We start from the raw sequence: 19,420 nt of genomic DNA, 5'->3' as shown, positions 1-19,420 counted from the left end.
TTATATCTTAAAACTGCATTCTAAATTCTACAATAAAGGGATTCTAGGATCTCTAATCCAATACTTCTATAGAATTAAAAATATTTTTTTAGAATTTACAATCCAAATGTATTAATATATTCAAAATTATACATTTCAATATGTATTTTCAAATTCAAAATGTATTTCTTATTAAGATAATACATTTTTAAAATAAATTTTTTATTTTGTATTTTAGAATGTAATTCTGAAATACAAAATTTTTATATTTCAAAATATACAATCCAAAATATAAAATAAAAAATGTATTCCTGCAAATACATATTTTAGAAGGATAAAATTAAATTTTTAATTTAAATGGGGTACAAAATGCACAACCCTTAATTTAATTTCATGTTTTCAAAATGAACACTAATAAGGGATATGGACATTCTACAACAATGTTTCGACCATTAAGAAAATGAAAAATGATTACAACATCGGCCGAAACAGAAACAAAAACAAAATGCTTACGAAGGAAAAATAAATTGGTGAATTATTCTGCATCCGAGACCTCCTCTTCATCTTCCTCCAAAATGTAGACCAGAGCACGCTTTCTTGCAGCAAATACACAAGCCACGCCTCTAGATGCTGTTCAAGATATAAGGGTTCAGTGCAGTTTATACCCAGATTAACACTAACCAGCTGGAAGGTAGAAATCAAAGATATTTTTCACTTCAAAAGGCATATATGTTGATCCTTACATATAACATGTACATCCAACATATATTCATCACCAATTCTATTATCTTAACTTTTGTACCTCTGAATATTGTCAAATGTTAACGAAAGACTGATTAGAAATAAACATTCTCCAGGAATTTGATTAATTTTTGTATCTCTAGCTGAAACATATTTAGCTAATTTCCTAAATTTGATTATTGTACCCATATAATATACTTGCACCAAAAGATCAACGCGCACTACATGATGATTCATTAAACTTAAGGGGAGATATTCTGCGGTTAAGTAGAATCAGTTTATATACAAAATTTAACACATTTTGATCGTCGGAAGAGAGATAGAGATAGAGAGACAGAGAACTCACCACTAACTGCCAAGGGAGCAATTACAGAATGTGGGATGCTGCGAGCTTTCTCATCCCCAATATGCAAGTAAGCAACAGAATCCTAGACAAACATAATTACGAAATATGACTATGACGAAATATAAAAATTATAAATAGCTTCCTTAAGGAGATATCTATACAGAATATAAAAACTGATATTAACTAATGGTAATTGTTGAGATTATGAAAAGATTAGAGATTTTAGGACATAGAGTCTGCGATTGCGATAGAATTTGATTGATTTCACAGTAATTATTTTCTTTTATTATATTATTTGGGTAACTGGACTGAATAGGGCTGAATATATCATGTAGATCTTATAATATTTTTTCAAAATTATGGAAAAACTCTTTACAACATTTCCATATGTAGGATACGGCTAGGAGACTGTTCTAAGCAGGTTTTAAGTAAAAAAACCTGTTCCATGCCTGTGTTTATCTCATATAGCCCGTTTCAAGTGAATTTGATAAAATTCAACAAAAACTAGTCATCCAATAGTGCAGCCGCTGCCCATGTTTGTTATCAGCCCTTGGTGTTCCCTCCATCAGGTTTGTCTTCGTCAGATTGCTATTCATCAGTGTTTTCTGGTCCCACTCTGGCCCAGTTTAACTTTTGGTCATCTCATTGACTGTGGCCTTCTGCCTTAATCTGTACGTGGTGCCTCTCGTTTGCATCAGGGCTTATTGTGACTATTTCGTCTTGTTTTTGTTGTGGGACTTGTGTGGATATCTTCTTGATCTCACATGTATATTGTGACAACACGGAATCCAGCAGTTCTGAATTCTAAAATAAAGGCTTGATCTCAGGAAAGGAAGACTCGCACAGATCATAATGTCCAGTGACACCACGAGGAATGTGCTGAACCATGTGCCAGAAGGCAAAGTCAGGTTCCTGAAGAAACATAATAGTGAAGTCATCTAGCGAGTATTGTTCCACTGGCCCTAGAAAAGATAGCTTATCTTCAAGCATTTTTCCTCTCTGAATATGAGGTACTTCGCTGTTGTGTACTCATAAGATGAAGAAGAACATAGAGAGTGCCTAACAAGATTTTCATACCAAGCAGTTATGGCTTCATCTTCATACAAGATTCTATCAAAGTTACCGTTTTTATCTTTTGCCTATATATAATTACCTCATCCTGACTTTGTTTTTACCCTAAAAACTACTAGAGTTATGCTAAAAAATCTTCAAGCCTCCTTTGTTTTTCAAAAAGCTAACCTTTACCAGATGGATGTCCTAACCTTCTTCACTGCTTCTGTGCAAGGAATGAGTTTTAAAGATGTCACATTACATGTGGAGCATCAGCTAGCCCTTCATGAGCTTGATGAAAGGGGTCTCGACATCAGCGTTGATCTTGAGCGCTGTAGAATCAGGGGTTTCTTCCTTGAACCCCAAACGATTTATCCTGAGTTGGTTTGAAAGTTCTGGAGAAACGCAAAGATAGTCAAGAGAAACACCATTGTTTCAAGTAGGCTGGGTAGAGAAGCCATTAAGTACAAAATGGTTTTGAACTGTTACTACACTACAGTGCTACATGCACTGTGGAGAAGCTGCTTTGAGGTGAAAAGTTGTGACTAACTTGTTGGGCTAAGGCCTGAAGAGTGACAAACTGGCAACAGAAATAGTCCAACAATAAATCTAGGATAAACTCTCATATCACATTAAAATTTGGACTTGGACATAACTCAACCTTTTAAAGACGACCAGTAAGTTAAGGACTACCCAAACTTTATAAGCACTACTTGAACTATATCTGTGTTCAATACTGGATCTTAACCACGATTCACATCCCAATGGCAGTACTCTACCACATTTAACTCGGTCCTTTTAGTCAACCCCTCCATAGGTAGCTCTTTTCAGCCTAGCGGTGACCAAACAAAGGCGGCTTTCCAACTGTAACTATTCTAATTCTACTTCTCTGGGTGATAGCAAGAGTGATTGAGAATGTACAAGTGTGGGACATTTTGAGATGAATTTGATTCTAACAAGTGAGTCCCCACACTTAGAATTGCACGAACTCTCAAGACACACCATTTAAGGGGCTGCAATCACAAGAGAACCACACATAGAGTTCTTGAGGAATCTGATGCTCAAAAGAGATCAAGGAGACTCAGATGACCAAACCAGACTGTCTGCATGACAAAATGACAGTCAGAGAATGGCACATGAGCTGCACGTGTCAGGGACATGGTTGCAAGTGGCATGTGTCTAGGTTTCAACAGACAACACATCCGGACTTGGCTAGTTAGCAATTTATATCAAGGCCGGGTGCCAATATTGACAGTTGGAGTTAACAGGGCCTTAATTTTACAGTGTAGATAAACAATATAGGGTTCAACCAGAACGTAAGCTCTGGTATCATCTTATCATTAATTTCATTCAAAATTACCATAACAAAATAAAGTTAGTTCAAAATGAAGTTTTAACTGCTCACCCCAAACACAAAATGATGGGATGCATTGACTCTGGCAAACAAAATTAAGATGATGACAAGATGGTTTAGAATTAAATTAGTTGAAACTTTTTGGTTTGAGGAGATACTTTTTTGTTTTCACGAACTACAAAAACATATTAGAATATGTAAAGTTTGACAAGACGTTCTAAGTTTTGTATAAAAAACATACTAAAAAACAGTTGAAGAATGAGGATCAAAATATTAGAATCATGGTAGTAGAATCGAGATACAAGTAGTGGATCGGAGAGCTGATATTATGAATCGTAAATCATTTCGTATCGTGAATCGTAAGATTCATTAACATTAAAAAATTTAATATATACTTAAATATATAAGATATTTATACATACAAGATACAATAAATTATATATATATATATATATATACCACACAATTTCACCAAAACAACCTCTATGGTGCATACATGTTATTAAACAAATTATGTCTATCTTTTTTTATTTACTCATTTTTTTAAATCTACACTGATTCACACAATATGGGATCATTTCGTTTCGGGATTCAGCGATTCTTTGTGCGAATCGCATGATACAGCTAAGATTCAGGGACGAAAAAAATTCTTCACACGATTCGTATCGTGGGAGGGTGAAACCGTATCGTTTCATACGATATTTATCGTGAATCGTAAGATACTAACTACTATGATTAGAATATGTAAAGTTTTTTTTCTATTTTCATTATTTTTCACAAGCAATTACAAAAGCACACCTTATTTTTATTTTATTTGTCGTTTTCAAAGATTTAGGACAAGATGAAAAAAAGCCTGATTTTTTTTACATCACTACAAAACTATTTGAAGACAAAAAAATGTGACATTTTCATAATTATAATACAAATAGAAAATGAAAACAAAATATTTTTTCTTTAATCAACCAGACCCTTAGTTTCTTTTATTCTTCCGCTTTTATTTTGTCCTTTTGATGAGTAAAAGAGCTATAAAAAAAAGACCTACAAAACAAGGGAAATTTCCTACCTTAGGAGGAAGTTTCTTTTGGACATCACACACACTTGATCATTGATTTCTGAAATATCTCTATTGCCTCCTAGGTTTGGTTAATTGTAATTTGTATACAACTAGAGTTATACGCAGTATACCTACGTAAAAAATTTACATCCCCTTTCTCTTTTAGAGTTTAAAGATGATTTACTTTGTCTGATCCTCTTATTCTCTTAAATTCTAATTATTATTGGCACAAACCAGGGTGAGCTTTCTAGGGATATATTCAGTCAGGATAATAAAAAAGAAAACGACAAAGCCTAGGCACCAAAGATACCGGGGACCATAACTAACAAAGATAAGAATAAGTGTTATTAGGAAAAAAGTATTGGTTACATAAATCACTAATTTATACCATGGACAATAAAACAATGAACATAGGACAACTTACCTTAAGTTTTGGTAATCTCCAGACATCTATATAAGCAGATCTTGATATAGAGATATACGGTAGTTCACTTGCTTCCAGAATCATCATACAACCATCACCAGCACTTTCTGATGTATTAGTAGCTTTGTTTAGTAACAAAACAATTTGACTATCCTGTTTTCAACAACATTAAAAAATGAAAGGATAAATCTTGAGATTTGTGAACATTAAAATTGAGACTATGAAGGCTGTATGAAATACTAACTTTCTTGTTACCTTATACAATGACAGATCCACACATTGATAATCAACAGGAACATGTAACAGCACAGCTTCCAACGAACTGCTACCCTTCTTTAGACAGTGTGAGTCATGCATGAATCCTCTGACTATGCATATGCAATTTACAATATCTGAGAAACACTCATCAGGTACTTGGAAAGATATGTAATCAATAAACTGGTTTTGAACAGTTTGAGGTGATACAGAAGCTCCAGAAGAAACCTACGCAAAAAAGCATGAAATGAAGAAAATAATACAGCATTAAAATAGAATTAGAAACCAACCGGCGTGAAATTCAAATGACTCTAGACACAAGGAAAAAAAGGCCTCTTACTGACTAAATTAATAGGAATCAGCAAAAACGTTCATTATGTGAAGTACCTCATAATATGATACTGAAGTGGGAATTATCATGGATGACGATGATTTTGGCAAAGATGGTAGAGGAAACAATGGTAGTATATCCTCACACATAATCTTTCTTGATATCGTGGTAAAAGGCATTTGAAAAGCCTCTTTAAAGCTGAAAGACAATGAGGTCACAAGGTAAATCTGAAAGAAATGTGATATGGCTAGAACAATCTGAAAAAGATATATTTGCAATTTAAAAGACCTGACTTTTATTATGAAAGCTTTGAGGTAAATCAATTTTTGAACAGAGATCTTTTTTGTTAAAACTGTTTTAAGATGGTATGCATTCAAGCTCAGGTCTAAACTAGTAGTGTAATAAATTGTTTGAGTCATAATGCTTCATAGTTCATATATGCCAACCGCCCAAGGTAATATAACTACAAATAATTCAGTATTTCTTTACACTATGGAATAAGCAAAAATTTAAAACACAAAAAAACATAGTTTTGTTTGTGACATTTCTCAATATTTTTGTAATCTCATTCATAATGATTTAAGCACTATAATCACTAATTTGATTCATGAGTGCAATGAAAGGTCAAGAGAAGCAGAAACAAGGTCGTGTCTAACTAGAAGGAATAGAAGGAAAAATGAAAAACCTTAATTCCATCAGTTGAAATTCTTTAGCCAATGTTCTCCTTAGATACTCAGTGTCTGAAAATCCCTGAAACAGAACCAATTCTCTAACTCTTTGCATTGTTTCCCTGAAGAAATAGAAAAAATCAAATTAATATCAGGAATTCAGACTAACATATACAAGGCTTAAACATTTTAGTCCCTGTAAAATTAGCAACTTTTTATTTTGGTCTATAACTTTATTTTACTTTCCTCCCTATAAAATTTGAAATAACTCTTTTTAGTATAAAATGTGTAAATTTTGGTTTTAGTCTATACAAACTGTTTTTCTTCGATTTTCATCGCTCCAAAATTTTCAAATAACTGTTTTTTGTCCCCAATATTCATTTTAAGATTAAGAGTTTTTTTTTTAGGTGACACGTGTCAACGTTATATTAATGTGTCACTTGGAATGGTCGTTTAACCTTTTGTCCAACACATAAGTAGTTGATTAGTATCATAACTAAAATACTAGGATCAAAAGTGGTAATTTTCGATTTTAGAGGGACCAAAATCAAAACTCAATTATTTTACAGGGACTAAACAATATTTAAGCCCATATAAAAAGTACATTTTCGTGAATGAGTCATGTAACACTGCCTACATGACATTTCATCAGTAAAGGCATGCACGATCGTATTATTTGGGACTGGAAGAGAATTTGAAAGGACTGGAAGACAGAACTGAGACTCGAGTACAGGTCAATTTGGACAAGAAAAAATTAGCTACTTTCAAGAAGATTTTGTTGCAGATGAAAAAACTAATTGGAATAAGTCAGATGATCAGACAGAAAAGGTAAAGGATCAAATTCAACTGTCGAAGACATCGAGGAGTACCACATGGCAATTAAGAAGGTGAAACTGCCATCTTTCAATGGAGATGGCCGTATTTGGATGATCACAAGGGCAGAAACTTATTTTGAAATACAGAATGTTAGTGAACTCTACTATCCATTGGGTTAATCTATTGAGAGAAATAAAGCATGGACTTAACCAAGTTGAAACAGGAGGGATGAATGGAGGAGTTTACAGAAGCATTTGAATTTCTCTCATCTCGAGATAAGTATTTACCTATAAAACAATATTTAGATTTTTTTTGGGTGGGTTGCAACCTGAAATTATGCATGAGGTGCAAACATTTCAGCCCAAAAACAAAAATTTGGGCTGTGTACTATACACGCAGTACTGAGGTAGAAAAGAAATGCACTTGTGTCCAAAACAAGTTGGCAAGAAAAAATGGGATCTTCTAGCAGTGTTTCAAGGCCATCAAAGTGGTTCTATGCTCCACATGGTCAAAAAATTTCACACCGGTTCCAAACTCTAATATGAATCAATCTAGCCAAAACAAAGGAACTTCATCTGTGGTGTTCTCAGGTAGAAGAACAGAGAGTGAACAGTGAAATTCAGCAGAGAGCGGTAATGACCTGCACCATTTAACATACCAATAATTGATAGAAAGGACAAGCAAGAAGGGTTTATGCTTTAAGCGAGGAGAAAACTTTCATCCCTTACATAATGGGCAAAGAACAATTAATTTAGGGAGATATGGATCAATTTTTTTGTGTTTTTTAATAAATAAACAGATTTCTACTTACTTTTATGTGTTTGTCTAATCTGATTATTTTAAAAATAAGCAGTTTTTGGCTTTTTTAGAGAAACAAAGCCCATCTGATTCTTAAATAAATGGTTTTTAAAAAAAACTGCCTATTTCAGATCAGAAATACTTATTTTAAGTTTAAACAACCTGATCCAATTAATCCCTAAACAAAAATGAAGAAGCAATTGCTATTGAAGTGGATAAAGATGATGTGGTGGAAGAACCAAATTCCAACTTTCAGCCTTGGGGACAAGACTGATTTTTCAGCTGACAGCAACAATATGAACTGACAGTCAGGGACAGTTAGGCTAGTTATACGTAGAAAGTAACTGCTTTAGAAATCAGTTCTTTTAGAAACTCTAAGTCGAGAGTTATCAATAGAAAAATAACTGCTAGTAATTAGTTTGTATTAGAAACTAGGATGATGATTATTAATGTGTAGAAAACAACAGCCGCCTTAATTCCCACTCAAATTGATGATAAATGGAAAAATATTAGAGTTTAGAGTAGAAAACAAAACTTACAAATCAATTTCAACTTCATATTCTGTTTCGGATATTTCCAGCAATTGTTTAACTGGATCTTGTTCGTATAGAAACTTCAAGAATATAATAACAAGTTCACTGCCAAAACCAAAAATAAAATCAGACAAAAATCGTCTTTTATTCATAACAAAAAGGAATGTTTAAATGAACCTGTTATACGGTAGAAGCTGGTCACTTGGTTCTGACATGAGTAATTTTATACACTTCAATAGCCAGTTGAAGAAGTTTGAGTACTGGTTGAATAAATGTTAAGAGGAAAAGAAATTAAAAAAATAATATCAAAATAATAGACACAAAAGACTTATATACAAATGCATTCATTGATATCTTTCAAACATTGTTTTTGGCTCAACAAGTGAAATCCAAATATGTGTTCCATCATTCCAAAAAAATCCATTCACACAAGCTTATCATTGGATCCTATCCTCCACAATATTATAACATGCTCATAAACCATAGTAAAAAGAAATGGTGTCATATTCAAAGTATAAACCACTTCAGATAAAATGTGATAAGATAATACATAGATTTTCACCACTTCAAACACATGCACTCATACCCCTTAAAAAAATATTGCTTCTAACAAAATACAAGCAAAATGACACAATATAACATGCATTCAAACAAGATAGTTGTCAGAAAGAATGTTTCTGATAATATTCATAGAAGAACAATTGCTCTTAAATAGAATGCAAAAAAACTTAATTAAGGAAACTCCTAATTTACAATAGACACAATCTATTCTTCTAAATGAGGGACAAAGATCTTGTACAACAAATATAAAATTTATTAGACAGCTTATCCTAATTATGGAATGCAATTAAATTTGTACAAGGAAATACTATCTCCAGCATATTTCAACGGATTTTGACACTCCCCCTCAAGTTGGTGAGTAGATGTCATTCATTCCCAACATACCAACAATAAACTGAAATATAGCACCACTTAGCCCTTTTGTCAATACATTTGCAAGTCAATTTCCAAAGGATTCAAATGGTGTACAAATTGTCCAATTATCTAACTTCTCCTTTATGAAGTGTGTGTCTACTTCAAATTGTACGACCAACTTACTCTTCTAGGGATTTGTTTTTGTGAGATACCTATTACCTTAGAGTTCTCAATTTAACACATGACAGATGGTGTTCATCTCTTTTTTCTTGGAGATTCTTAATGTGATTTGGTTTATGTAAAAGGGTTGGGATACCCCTTTTGTATCCCTCTTAATTTAATTTCATTCTTTGTTGATCAAAAAAAAAACAGATGGTGTTTGTTTGGGGGTTTCTGTTAGGCTCTTCCTAGCTCATATGCTCACATTGAACCAACAAAAAGGAGGCAAGAGTTACTTAAACTGTTTGAAGACAAAAGTAATTTTGTTATTTCACTGGATTCCCAAATAGGCACTTGGAAGCAATTTTATCAATGGTGAATGGCAGAATATGGTGTGGAAGGACAAAATTTTACCATATAAACATGCCAGTGTAGTTTCCGGCACTACCATAATGAACTCCCCTTCACAAATTACCTATTGTGGAGGGGTCAAAAAATGCCACGTTATTGCATTATGGCATTGCTATAACAGTTATTTAACAAAATTGCTTGGCAGTTAAGCTGGTTCACACGCCTTAGTTAATTTAGGAATATTTTGGAATGGTCACAAGAATTTACTGGTAATTAAAACTGATTTGAAGATTAACTGAAATATTGACACTTGAGTTCTTCCCTTTGTCCATTTCTTTCCCTAGTTTCCCACTAAATTCCTCCTTATAATTAAAATTAGAAGTCAATTATTATATTTTTTATAATAGAACCACATGCAGCAATGTTTTAAAACTGCACTAATTATTATTAAACCGATGACGGTTGGTTCACAATACATTGGTTGAGCAATGCTTTACTAAGAAATAATTACAATATATTTTTAATATTATATAATATATTAAGTACTAAACTAAAATATAGAATTATAACAAATTAAATTATGCAAAATTATAAACAAGAAGGATCATGTTACAAGTCCTACAACATAAAAAAAAAATCATAATAAATAGTTAATACAAATACAACGTAAAACTCAATATTTATTTCAAAAATGTTTTTGAATAAAAATAATAATAAACAATCATCTTTGTAAATACAGATTTTTTTGAACTGGCTTTTAGTCACCGATTTTTGACTGATTTAGTGTGCTAACTAGTTTCAGGTCATATTGGCTGATCAATTTTTAAAAACTATTATAGACGGAATTTGAATTATTATTGTAGCCCCCATGGAAATATATAGCTGATAACAATTTAAAGACCGTGATAACAACAGAGCTAAAATTGAAAAATAAAGCTACAATCTACAAGATTCATTTAAAAAAATAAAAAAGGCACACCTGCTGCATAACAGATGAAAGAACCCTCATAAATCGTTCAACTTGTACAAGTAGCATACCAGCCTTTTCTGTTGCATTGTTAATAAGTGATTCATCCAAGCCAATGCCGTGATAGCGCGCTCGCCATCTTGAAAGCCCTCTTAGTTCTCCTATTCTGAATCCAATAACTTCTACAGCTGGCTGAAAAATACATTTAAACTTCCATGTGAGCTTAAGTGACGTTTTTATAAATACTGAGTAAATTCAAAAGAAAATGAACGTCTAATGACATGCCAAGAATGGAACAGTAAAAGTTCAGGCGATTACATGAATGCACATGAATTTTTGCATCTCCTAACAATTTATTCAATACACTACCACTTCACCTTTTGTGTTTTGATATAATGGTAATGCCCTCTGTCAAGCTACTTATATTCTTCTAGAAAGGTCATAGAAATATAAAGGACCCTGGGTGACAACAAAACTGGAACTTTACAACTATAATTGCTATCACAATTCTTCCAAACAGCATTGAACTTAAGCCCCCTTCAAGCTGGTCAAAGGGGACAGCCTTTGAAGTCCTAATTCATTGTGATAGGAGCAGGCTTGCCCACAATGTCTACTTTGCTAACACATGGTAGGAGTGCAATAATGACCTAGCTGAAACCCACTAACGGGATTTGGAGAAAGATATAGGAGAAAGCAAATTCTCATTGTCTTTGTTGGTCTAGTGATGACACATATTTTGTGCACACATTTATAATTTTATTGTACATTGAAAACACTTTTCACATGCTTTGTTTTCAGTTTTTAACTATTTCCTTTTAGTAGTAAGAATTTGGGTCCAATGTACATACATGCTTTAATTTTGTATTTTCAGCTAATTTGACATTTGTTTATTGTTTTGGCCATAACTGTTTTTCTAGATATTATTTTTGGCTGATTCCAGTTACATTGGATGCTACATTTTCATAGCCTCAAAATGGACAGATGGTTTGCTAGATTTGGAGTTCTCTGCTATTTTCTACAATATTTAGAAGTTGAGGCAAGTTTGCTGAATTTTTTAAAAATAACACACGGATTCAATTCTCCTTGTTTTAATTTAGACTTTTATAATTGAGCTTATGAACCTAATTAGAGCCCACATTTAGTCCATGTTTACTTCATATTTCAGAGCAATTATATAGCCTAAATGTTCTCTAAACATGGGCACAAAAACCATTTGTTTAATTTTCAGTTTGAGAAATTGCTTCTTCATCTCTGTTTCTCTCTTTTCTCTCTTCCTCTACTTCTCTTAATTTTATTTTGTGTTTTTCATCCATGAAGAACTAATTCTTGAGCATCAATTCACAAAATCTAGATTTGCACCGCTCTTCTCTAATTTCGATTTTTCACTATGCAATTACAATTTGTGTTTCTTATTTTAGAAATCAAATTAGGAATCGATTAAATCTTGATTTGATAATTATATAAAGATTAGATTGAATGATATTTTGATTTGATTCGTATAATTGGTTTAATTGATTGATTGATTGAATGGTTAATTTTCAAACTTTGATCTGAATCTTTAGAGAACTATGATAAGAGGAATTGTTTGGTTCTTGAATCTGTGAATTGACCTTTTTCATCTTCTTGATTTTCGTTTTTGCAATCTGTTTAAGTTTTCAATTTCTGTTCTAGATTTCTCAATCCTAAACCCCCCAATTTTAAGCTGTACAGGAACAGTAGTAAAGATTGAATACAACTAATATATATCCACTGAGAAAAATCTAGGTTGTGCTCTATATTGCAAACTTTAGAGAGAACTTAGAATCTTTGGTTTCAAGAATGACATTATATATCATCTAGTAAAAAGACTACAACAAGGTGCAACAAGAAGTTGTTTGGTATGATCATTTTTTAAAATATTTCTATCAAACAATATGTTTCTCCTTATTGGTAAACATTATTGTATATTGTACCTGGAGGTGGTCCAAGACAATACGTTGAATTTCTTTGCCTGCACCAGAGAGAACCTTTGAAATACGCTTGACACCCTGTAGAGAAAAAGAAAAGTTGTTGAATGAAAACTACACCCACAAAGAAGAGGAATGCAACTAAATAAGATTGTACGTATACCACTTCTCCCAAAGTGTTAACAAGAAATTGATGAATTGGTGGGCTAGTCCTTGCACCACCCAAAAGGTTCAGAAACTCCTCTTGGGGTGAGGAATCAAATCCTAGTAATGGAAGATAGAAACAAGTGAATTAAAGTGGGTGAGTATAATAACAAAATAAATTCCATAACTCTTACTCAGTTACCTTACCATGATTTATAATCAAAGTAGACAAAGAGCTAAACTTCTCCTGAAATGTGTTCATGGCATCAGACCACTGCCTAAACATGACTGATAATGATGTCCGAACAACCTCAGTCAAATCCTCAATGTTAGAAGCTTGTTGAGCTACCTGATGGAGCTCATTTTTCCTATAAGAAGGAAACAAGGAAACAAATTGCAGAATAAGATGGCAAATTTCATTTGTATTTGTCTTGAAGGGATAAGGTTTTACATGTTACAAAGAAAAAGAATGTAACAACAAAGCATCCCATTTCTCAAAGAATTTTTACCTATTCCAAAATATAGAAGTGTTCAATGCTAAGCAATGCAGACCATGCTCATTGTGCCCAGCATTGTGACTTTCTCCCAAGCCAGCACAAACTTTAACTAGGTCTCCTGAGCACATAACTATCAAACGACAAAGATCTTTTGATAAAGCAACCTAGTGACATGTAACAACACAGCTTCCATGAGTAAATTCCAATGGGGGAACGTAACAAAACCAGTCATGTGCCTTTATCTATCAGCTTAAACTTTTGGGAGAGTTATTTTATGCATTATATTAGAACCTCTATGATTGGGTAAACTAGAATTTGATCCTAGCCACCTTCATTCTTCTGATAAAAAGCTCAGTTTCAACACAAGGTAGGCAGGCTTATGCATTATCCACACTTAAAAGCACAAAATTAAAGGTGGAGTTAGTAATGTAATACAGAATCATTCATGTTGCTTCACCAAAAGAACAAGGCTTTTATCGGGATATGGTTCATGAAAGGCATTAATTAACTTATGCAAGTCGAAGGTTCAATATTTCTTTACTTAAATAATTTTTAGTTCCTATAAAGTAAGTTTTGATATTGGTACCCATAAATTTTTTTCTTTGTTTTTGGTCCCTCTAAAATTGAAAATTACCACTTTTGATGCCTAGTATTATATGACATTAATTAAATATTTATGTGTTGAACAAAAAGTTAAATCACCATTCCAAATGACACAACTAGTGTTGTACTATAATGTCTACATGAACCTCAAAAAACTCTCAAGATTCGTAAAATAAATGTTATTCATCTATCTTAAAATGAATATCAAGGATTAAAAACAGTGATTTATAATTTTAGCATGATGAAAATAAAATAAAATATTTTACAGGGACTACAACTAAAATTCACACAATTTATAAAGAGTGATTTCAAATTTTATAGAGATAAAAAAAAATTATTGGTACCAAAATAAAAACTTGTTAACAGAGACTAAAAATATACTTTAACCATTTTTTTCTTCACTGATTCATTCATGAGTGATGCATAAATATATAATGAACATGCAACATCCTCTTTGACCACGTACATGTCTCAAGATTGAGCGAGCAGAATTAAATTCACTAATTCATTTATCATTAATATTTTGGCAGAATTTCAAACATCATTGCATTCATCCATAAGAAGTTATTGACGTAGTTCTTCTGCTACTTTGATTGTATTTAAATTTGCTCTTCTCATATTTCAAAATTTTAAAATGCACATTAGCATGTTAATTAATCAACCAGTTAATTTCAAGCATCAAACTATAGTTTAGGGTTTCCCTAATTTGGTCACCAACTAAACAGAATTGGAACGGCAAATAAAGTTCAATGATCAAAATAAAGAGAATCTACCTTCTGTACAGAAGCATTTGAAACTCTGTTAGTTGTTTCTGCACCATCATGGGAAGTAGGAAAAATGAGGTTGTGAATGTTCTGAAAGGCAACAACCGTAAGATGTTTTAATATTAATTAAAAAAAGGCAAAAAAGATAAAGGTAATAAAGAAACAGACAAGTCTAACTTGATATTAATGTTTAGTATTAATTATTTTACGAGTGTTTGTCTCTGAATATTTTATGGGCTTTCACAGAAGAAATATTAGCAAAAGGTAATGTATGATATCTTCCAATGTTATTAGGAATATCTTCTTAGTTAATTAAGTAATATCTAATACTACACCAAACCAAGTTGCTTTTTATGGCCATATTTTTAACAAGTCAGTAATGTGTCACAATTAATTAAAATATTTCGAATAAAATATGTACCCCCACCTTTCTCAAGTCCATCTGTTGATCCATAAAATCTCAACAATGTCATAAATTTCTCATAGTAAAAACGCATGTTAAGCTCACTAACCAATAGAGAAAATATGTGAACAGAAAACAGTATATCACAGGACTTGGGTCCTCATGAATCAATGGCAACATAATAGTAACTACTGAATAGATCATCTGTGGTCACTTTAGTTGGCCCAGCCTATTAAATGTTAGTTATGGCTGCAGATTAAACTACAATTAAATCATAATCTAACGATCTTGACATACAATCATGTATGTCTCCAGACACTATGTTTTAAAACAAAAATTAAACTACTTGGAAGGAGACACGGTAAATAAATAATATATTAGGATGTCATTCCCCATCACACCTCATAAATTAATTTATATAATGAAGAAAAGGCTAATTTCTGAGAGACAACAACTTACAACTTTTCCTATAGGGAAGATGCCAAATATACTAAAACAAATATTTCCCTCTTTATCTGCACTGCATAGGATGTTGAATCGTTGGTGAGAAGAATTTGACAGCTCCTGAAATGAATCTTCACTATCATCCATGAACCCATTATCACCAGATACCAATCCAGGCATCCGAGGAACTCTTGGAGCAGGAGGAAAGAAACGAGAGGTTCTATCTTCATACTTGGAAGTATAAGCATGGTCATCCTACAAGAAAATTTAGGGAGGAAAGAATGAGATAGAGGTAGAAAAGAAAAATAAAGTAGAATCATCCAGTCAAAACTCATCATATACAAGACCTTCACTGTATAGTCAAGACATATTCATTCTCAGGTCCTCTCAATTTTGCTCCCTCTCAACAGCATCAGTATAAGAAGCATTGATGTGGGATTGTACTTAGGTAAATTTTCTTTCAAGATATAATGTGTCAGTGCTTTAGTTTGGAACATAAGTTTTAATAATCAAGCAGAAATATGAGAAACAAAAAACCAAAAGAATAGCATTAATGTTTAAAGTTGACATTGTGTACCTTTGCATCTTTTTTATTTAATTCCACCATTTATTTTACACATTCTTCAAATCCTTAACTCTAATACCACCAATTAAATCATAAGCACTTACTATTTTCCATTTAGAGCATACGAGAATTGAATCAACAAACTAGAAAATGATATCCGTAGTTTAAGACATGCCTAAGCATCATATCACACTTCAATTCTGCTAAATAAGGTACACATAGAAGCCATATTATAGTAGATAACAAGTCTCTTCAAGACATTCCTCTGAATCAAAATTGATCAATCAAACTAAATATCAAGAGTAGCCATCACATAGAAAGGAACATACAGTAGTTAGCTGATTTTCCTCCTCCCAGTTGAGACATATAATGGCTGCACAATGTGATTTTAAGCTTCTTAGCAGCTTTCCATTCTGCCTTAAAGAAAATATAAAGAATCAGTTATGTTACACACAAGAAAAAGGAAATAAACCACAAACTCTATCCACACGCAGACAGAGAGATAAAAGCACCATTAAAATGAACATATCCACTTAGGGCCTGTATTTTTAACCTTCCAAATCCTTTCACCATAAACATGTTCCAATGCAAAATCTATGGCTAAGATTAATTTGGACATTATCTCCATTACATTCAATGATTCAAAATCAAATCTACCAAAATCCATTCTACCCAACTTTGAAACCTACGGAATTTATCTATCAGATAAACATGATTCTAAGATCTTATCCCATCTTGCTAAGAAACCAACAAAATTACTACCACAAACCATAGTTGACCTTTTATTGATAACCCTTCCTCAGATAGAAGAATATCCAATTGCTTACTTGTTTTAGACTAGCAATTTTCAAAATTCGTATTACGAAAGTAATCTTGAACAAGTAGAAGCCTTGATCCTCGGTTAAGACCAGTATTAGTGGAATATTCAACAATGTCTCAAAATGGTAAAAGCACACAGCAAGAGGATCAATTCTACATGAATTATAAGTGAGACTAACATTAAGTAGCTTGCTTAATCTGTACACCTAATAATAAACAGTCAGTCCTGGAACTCCCAACATACATTTTCCCTTTAGATGTATCATATCAAATAAAACATTTATTAACACAAAACATAACCAGAAGTATCAGAAATAAAAATAAATAAATAAATAATCAAGAAAAACTGACTAAAAAGATTAGTTACGAAAAAATACAACCAGTACCCACCTCAACATCATGCAGTGATACCGTCCCATCGTCAAGCCCAACAGCAATTGCTTTTCCATCAGGACGCCAACACAAGGATGTGATGCATTTTCCTACAGGAAAAAGAAACATTCCATTAGTACACTACTATAACTTCGAAATCCTAACGAAAAGCCAGAACAACACGTGGCTCATCGTTTCAAGGCATTTCCAAATTTTAAGCACTTCACAAGGCATTATAAACACCGCACATTCAAGTATAAGCAATTTTCACCATCAACTTAAAATCAAATAAACAGAAGAAAACTAGGGAGAGAGAGACCTGGAGCTATGGTCCATAAGCGTTGCCAATTGAAACGATGGAGCAGGATCTTGGAGTCGTCGGTAACCATAGCGAGCAAGTCCTTCTCGGGATTCCACTCCGCGATTGTGATCTATGATTCAAAAGTCATTCATAAAAGTTAACAAGCTTTTCAAACGGCATGGAGATGTTTTAACAGTGACACGAATGTGAAAGTTAAATTCACAAAACCTGCGAAGCGAGGGGTTTATCGAATTGAAGCTGGAAGGGAAGCACGCGAGAGGATTCATCGGTTTCCATGTCTAACGGAAACACCGAGCTTCCGTTAAAGTTCAAAATGCAGAGTGATTCAGCAAAATTAATGGAAGTAAAGTGTGGATGGCGTGAGTGAAGTAAAACCCTAAGCAGTGAAGTGAGGGTGGTTAAGAAATGAGAAATGGAACAATAAATATTGAAAGAAATGGAATAGAAGAAATGATAATGACGGAAAGTTATTACAGATGAGATATTGAAGTGGCGCTCGCGGCAAAAGATGGAGCCTCCGGTGTCGGGTTTTTTTCAGATGAATTTGCGTTACGTTTGAATGACTGCTAAGGAGGGAAGGAAATGAATTACGAAAAACTGAAATTTTGTTATTTTTACCGAACCATCACATTTTTGTGTGAAATGGATGCTTAATTTAAGTTTTTAATTTTAAAATTAGGGTTTTAAATATGACTTTTTTATTATCTATAAATTCTTCTTATTTTTAAACTGTTTCGTTTAATAGAAGCCCAATATGTTTGAGAGCGCAGTCCAAAATGAAAGAACTTTAGCGATTAAATCTATTTTAAAAATAAAAATTGTGTAATATAATATCTCTTAGTTTTCAGTGCATAATTTAAAATTATTTTTTAACTATCTCGAATTATTCATTCATAATCACAGTAATAAAATTTATCAATGTCAAAAATGTTTATTATTTATTTAACTCCTACAGTTGTACAAACTTTAGTTTTGGTCTCTCTGTTTAAAAATATTAATTTTAATCGAACTGTGTTAAACTGTAGTTTGAACTTAAGAAAACAGAACTTAAGTTTTTCAGTTATTTATTTTCTTGTGATAGACATTTCTAAAATATATGAAATTTACCGGACCTTTAAAAAAATATTACATACCAGTTTATTTTGTTATAAGACGTTTAAGAAAACTAATACATTTATTGTAATTTTGGCCTAAAAGAGGCCAATTAGTAATTACAATTTTCTTATTTTATTTTATCATGTAATTATTTGTGTATATATACTGTATATTATTATTATATATAATATAAACTAACATATAAGTTTGATTGTTTATTTTCATCAAATAGTTAATAGAAGGGTAAATAAATATATAATTTTGATACATATAGTAAACCAGTGTCTTTATATGTTTTTTTACAGTAAACAAAATTTATAATAATAGTTAAAATAAAAGTGGCAAAATGTAGTATAATTTAAGTTTTATTCATAGATAATATTTTCATTGGTATAACATGTTTTTATCTAGTTTTTTTTTTTTAAGTTCTTTATTAAAAATATAAATAACTTATGAAAGTTTTTATAAAAAAAATTGTGAACAATTTGAAGATGTGTGGCATATTATTGAAATATCTGAGTAATTTTGAATTACGGGAGTATAAATAAACCTCTAAAAAATAAATAATAATAGTTATAAAGGTAAAATGAAATGTATACATCATATATTTTCTTCGTATGTAGATATATATTCAATGTAATATAATATAATAGTATTAACAAAAAAAAATCATCAAAAATAGTTCGATCTTTCAAATCAAATAGA

The 19,420-nt window shown here is 32.2% G+C and overlaps 1 protein-coding gene across 2 annotated transcripts; it reads right to left on the bottom strand.

Moving 5' to 3' along the window:
* Window positions 1-303: 303 nt before the first annotated feature.
* LOC137811975 (anaphase-promoting complex subunit 4) lies at window positions 304-18,247 on the bottom strand. Of its 2 annotated transcripts, none has more exons than XM_068613837.1 (20): window positions 18,095-18,247; window positions 17,828-17,996; window positions 17,618-17,729; window positions 17,317-17,408; window positions 16,437-16,520; window positions 15,558-15,797; window positions 14,705-14,785; window positions 13,341-13,492; window positions 13,039-13,199; window positions 12,851-12,951; window positions 12,694-12,768; window positions 10,754-10,933; window positions 8,527-8,609; window positions 8,356-8,454; window positions 6,220-6,324; window positions 5,591-5,732; window positions 5,204-5,431; window positions 4,949-5,101; window positions 1,067-1,148; window positions 304-609 (listed from the first exon to the last, which is right to left on the bottom strand). In XM_068613837.1, the coding sequence occupies exons 2-20, from the start codon at window positions 17,894-17,896 to the stop codon at window positions 515-517; spliced, it is 2,334 nt and encodes a 777-aa protein (XP_068469938.1). In that variant the 5' UTR covers window positions 17,897-17,996; window positions 18,095-18,247; the 3' UTR covers window positions 304-514. The 2 variants fall into 2 exon arrangements, with proteins under 2 accessions (XP_068469938.1, XP_068469939.1); XM_068613838.1 differs by having other exon boundaries at window positions 15,890-16,520; window positions 18,095-18,171.
* Window positions 18,248-19,420: the final 1,173 nt, after the last annotated feature.

Source organism: Phaseolus vulgaris, chromosome 2 (genome assembly GCF_000499845.2).
Source record: "Phaseolus vulgaris cultivar G19833 chromosome 2, P. vulgaris v2.0, whole genome shotgun sequence".
In the NCBI taxonomy this organism is placed as follows: Eukaryota; Viridiplantae; Streptophyta; class Magnoliopsida; order Fabales; family Fabaceae; genus Phaseolus; species Phaseolus vulgaris.
Note: the sequence above shows the minus strand (reverse complement) of the source record. Positions and strands in the feature narration are given on the sequence as shown.